At 45.5% G+C, this 5,000-nt stretch overlaps 1 protein-coding gene across 1 annotated transcript; it reads left to right on the forward strand.

Moving 5' to 3' along the window:
* The first annotated feature begins 367 nt into the window (after positions 1 to 367).
* Positions 368 to 4,812, forward strand: LOC149345425 (uncharacterized). The gene is made up of 5 exons (XM_089546645.1): positions 368 to 2,225; positions 2,312 to 2,458; positions 2,564 to 2,737; positions 2,829 to 3,026; positions 3,717 to 4,812. The coding sequence occupies exons 1-5, from the start codon at positions 393 to 395 to the stop codon at positions 4,470 to 4,472; spliced, it is 3,108 nt and encodes a 1,035-aa protein (XP_089402771.1). The 5' UTR covers positions 368 to 392; the 3' UTR covers positions 4,473 to 4,812.
* The last annotated feature ends 188 nt before the right edge of the window (positions 4,813 to 5,000 follow it).

A 5,000-nucleotide genomic window follows, 5' to 3' on the forward strand; every position in this document is an offset into this window, starting at 1 on the left:
GCCCTTCTTTCCGCGGTTTAGAGAAACATGACGTACCGCTTGCCTCCTCCTCGTAGTTTATGTTGATAATATTCCTCGGGTGGGTAATATCGCATCGCATTAAATATTTTTTCCTTGGCTGGTTTTAGCAGTGAAAATAACAGATTTTTTTATAGAGAATGTGATGCTTGCCGCCTCAAAGGTCCCGGCCAGGGATCTTTGCGTCGTCTGCAGCCGCTTGTCGCCGGCAGACGGCACGCGGTGATGCGGCGAATTTCACGTTGTGGCCCGCGGTCTCATGGATCCTGCCGCTTCTGTGTCGATATATAGTTTCTCTTGTGATGTGCATTTCCCACCGAATCCATGCTGCTACCCTATAGCGAAGTAAATGCTGCAAAGCGACACTTTAGAACATGCCGGCGTGTAGTGTACCGGGATGCCGAGCGGGATATGATTCGACAGAGTCAAATTCTCAGAAGCGGCATTTTTTCAAGCCTGCAAATGACCCTAAGGTGCTGAAAGCATGGACAGAAGCAATTCCGCGCAAGAACTTCAAGGTGACGTCCAAAACTTATGTGTGTGACCTCCATTTCCTGCCTGAGGACATCAACTCCTGCTTCCAACACGTCGTTAACGGTCAAACCGTTAGGATTCCTCGAGGTAGGTGGACACTGAAGAAGGGTGCGGTGCCATGTATTTTCACGAACAGACCGGCTCATCTCTCATGCAATACGACAAGGAAGTCACCCGAAGTTACATCAGTGGCTTCCGCCGATGTTTTCGCTTGTCAGAGCAAAAGAGGAGCAGAAGACGGCTTCGACGCTCCGGAGAGCGCCGAACATCTTGAGGTCGCCGCTGACAAACGGACGCTTGAAAATGTACCGTGGTTTTCTGTTCTGCAAAACACACCAACGTTTGAGACATGGTGCGTAAGAGCCTCAGCCGATGATGTTATTATCTACAAGCTGGAGGAGCGTGAAGGTGTTGTAGTAGTAGAGAAAGCTGTAGTTGTGCGAAACAACTTGTCTGTTGATGTCAGTGCACGAGGTGTGCTTGTGCCGGAAAGGAGCTACGTTGAAATTGCATCGAAAATTGCACTTGCAAGCCTGAATGACGTGACGACGTTTCTTCAGTACATTGACTTATTGAATGTTTGCACAGGTTGTGAAAGTGAGCTTTTCCCTAGCATTTCAACCTCAACGACCGCCTTGAAATCTGGTGGTGTATGGCACAGTAAGAAATGCATGGTTCTCTCTGAGCACACCTTGTGTACTCCATGCAAGAAAATGAAAAAAAATTTTGAGGACAGAGTGAAGCGCCTAGCAAGAAAGGGCATGAAGTCTCAACGCAAGGCGCGATGGGCAATCAAGAACCTAAGGAAAAGAGTCATTAGGGCAACTGCTTTTCGTGAAAAAGCGAAAAGGGAACTCGATGCTCTAAAGCACCGGCTCTCGCAGGTGTCACCAAATGTCTTGGAGAATGCACTAGAAAAGATACCTGATGCACAGCGGGAAGCCTTTCGCACAGCATTTCAAGCTGCAAAAGCAAAAACGCCTAAGGGAAGGCGCTATAGGTCAGAATGGCTCGTGACATGCATGCTCTTACGAATTTCAAGTCCGAGAGCGTACAAACTCATGGTAAAGATGAAGCTCCTGCCGCTGCCGACAACCACCCGGCTAAGACAGATCATGCGTGGGATGACCTGTGAGTTCGGGTTTAACAAGGTAGCTCTCGCCAGTGTCGGAGCGTTCATGAAGGACAGATCAGATGTCCAGCGCTGCGGAACATTAATACTGGACGAAATGAAGGTGCGGCAGGCTGTTGCTTTCAACAAGCACACTTATAAGATTGACGGCTTTGTGAATTACGGCGATGGCCACGATTCAACTATAACTGCTGACCACGCACTGGTTCTAATGTTCGTGCCCCTCTTCCACTCCTGGGTTCAGCCCATTGCGTGTTTTGCAACAAAACATGCCGCACCTGGGAAGGTGTTAGCAAGGCTCGTTCTGGAGGCCATTGTAGAACTTAGCAAGCACAATGCTGTTGTTGTTGCCGTTATAAGTGATGGAGCCAGCACGAACAAGGCCATGTGGTCCCAGTTTCGCATATCAGGCAAGCTGCATGTACCGAAGCACAAAGTGGACCATCCGACTGTACCTGGGCAGCACCTGTACTTCCTTTGTGATGTCCCGCACATTATAAAGTGCATCAGGAACCATCTTCTTCGTCATAAGTACGCAATGGTGAGCTAAAGATTCCTTTCAACAAACATATATGTTTTCGAAGAAGTATTTGTTGTCGATCTGCAAGTTTTTGCAAACAATTGCAGATCGGCGAGCACAAGATCAACTATGACCACTACCGGATACTACAGGAGGTTGATGGCAAACAGCAGCTACGCGTCGTGCCTAAACTGACTAGAGAGCATGTCAGCCCTGACAATATGAGAAAAATGAATGTCCGGCTGGCTGTTCAGGTAAGTAAAGGTGCTGAAGTGTGTGCCAAATTTACAGTCGAACTAGAACTCCTTGGCGCGGTTGCGACGCATATTAAAGCACTGTATTCATTGCTTTCTTTATAGTTATTAAGCCGCAGTACTGCAGTCGGGCTAAGGGTCTACCAGCATCTCAAGCAGCCTGGACTGGAAGATTGTGATGGCACTCGGGAGTTTACGCTCATGGTGAACAGTTTGTTTGATGCTTTAAACATAAAACTGCCTCAGTTTGGAATAACAAGCTCCTCGAAGGAAATGGAGGTAAGCACATATAAACGAAACATTTCGCAAATGCGTGCAAATTTTCTATAACATTGTTGACTGTTTTTTTTCCTCCTGGTTCACATTCCAGGTCATCCAGAAGTTCCTTGATACACTAAATCTGACGGAAAGGAACCACATTTCTCAAGGAACTGTCATGTTTGCTTCGCAACCTACCACCGAATCGCTTCGTGTTACTCTTTCGTCAGTCCTAGACCTCACGAAAGATCTTTTATCTCAAGGAGCATCTTATGTACTTACCGGAAAGCTGAATCAGGATCCTTTAGAGGTAAGCAGTAAAAACGGCCGGAGCAATTTATTTATTTATTTATTTATTTAGAACATACTGCAGGCCTACAGTAGGCCCAAGCAGGAGGGGCGAATACATAATATATGCAAAAAAGAACAGGTTTAGCAAAATTGAAAAATGTTAAATACAAGTTGTAACACAAAATACAGCAATAAATACAAGGCTCAGATGCAAAATACAAAAAGTAAACGTAGAAATAAATGGCTCTCAAATTAAATGCTGTGAAGAAAACATAGAGTCAAAAGAATCAGCTCTGGTTAAGAGATCTGGCGGACACCTGTTCCACTCCTCAATGGTGCGTGGAAAAAATGAGTATTTAAAGGCGTTAATCCTAGCACTGTAAGGGGTTAATGATTGTGTATGATGATTTCGTGTTTGGCGCGTAGTGTTAGGTTTGAGGAAGGGGTCTGCATTCATAGACAGTTTATGGTTTTTTAGTAAACCATAAACTTCTTCTTCTTTCTTCTTTCTTTTACTAGTGGACTCTCATTAAGTTGAACTTAATTACTTACTTCGAACATGCAGAACACCCGAAAACCATATTGAAAATGGTCCCGTTTATTTAAACTGCATATATTTCGAAAATTTTCAATCTCCTTAGAGTTGGAATGAATCGACTTCATTGTACGTTTCAATTTAAAAAAGAAAGTCATGCATCTTATTTTTCAGAGGTTTTTTGGGCTGACCAGAAGCTACGGAGGTGATGAGGACCATCCCACTTTGACAAGCTTCACTCACATATACAGGCTGTTGAGTTTGTACGCACCGATAAGCGCCTGTGTTGGTAGCAATGTGATAGAAGAACACACATTCGTTCTGGCCACTGTTGAAGAGACGATGAAGGCTGGGAGAAAAGAACGGCTTGCATCACGTGAGCAGCTTCAGAAGACCATTGAGGGGAAGTTATCTGAAATCTGCGCATCCGCACAAGTTAGGGAAAGCGTCGCTCCCGATCACGGATATTACACACCATCAGCCCAGGATTGCGTCATATACTACTTGTGTGGTTACCTCGTAAAATCCTTCCTGAAATATGAGAAGTGTCAGGAGTGCATCAGTAGCATTCAGTCTTCAAATTCAGAATTCCCAGAGGCATTTCTCACTCTAGGGAGAGAATTCAAGCAGGGGAGCCTCAAGAAGCCATCATGGGAACTCTATAACATGTTCCGCGCAATTGAAATCAAGATCTCGCCTATGCTGCAAAAGAAGAGCCTCTGTTCAGACACTTTTTGGGCCCTCCTTGATTCGCTCAAAGACAGCGATGTGACTAGTGTTGGCTGCCCCTCTCACAGAGATAGCACAACTGCAGAGCTTTTGCATTCTTACATAGCACTACGCATGCATTTTGCCGCTAAAGATGCTTGCAAAAAGCTCAGCGCTTCCGAAGTTGTTGCATCTGCAAGAAAGAAAGCAAAACTGATGTGAAAAGTTGAAAGCTTTCCTTTATTGACTTTTCACTGAAAGTTGCGCGTCTGTAAATAAAACTTAGCGGAAGGATAAAAGCCACTAAATCTTGTTTCTTTCATTTTTTCTTGCGGCACGTGCACTTTTTTTTTCTTCAGCCACCTTCTCTGTTTAACTGTGTCGAGATGAAAATACAATTGTGCTGGTGGTTGCGGCATTTTCTTTCAATAAAGCGATCGGTATTGGGAGCACGGCAGCTTATCTTCTTGAAGCCGTTTGCAAACGCGTCTTTAACGAGTCCGGCTAATGTAACTGCTATAAATGCTACTAAACCGCCTTTTTTCATTACAAAAAATATCAAGGCGAAGGCTACGTACGTTTGTATTCCTTAAATACGTAGTTTTTTAACGGACGCGAGCCATCTCCTTCCGACGCTCCTCAAGCTGGGAGTAGCAGACGACGCGCTCATCCTAAAGCGACCGCAGCGCCACCGCGTAGACGGCGATCGCGAGGGGCCGCTCGGCTCCCTGGCTCGCCGGCGAAGTTTCC

Source organism: Amblyomma mixtum, chromosome 5 (assembly GCF_055824585.1).
Source record: "Amblyomma mixtum isolate Tamu chromosome 5, ASM5582458v1, whole genome shotgun sequence".
Classification (NCBI taxonomy): Eukaryota; Metazoa; Arthropoda; class Arachnida; order Ixodida; family Ixodidae; genus Amblyomma; species Amblyomma mixtum.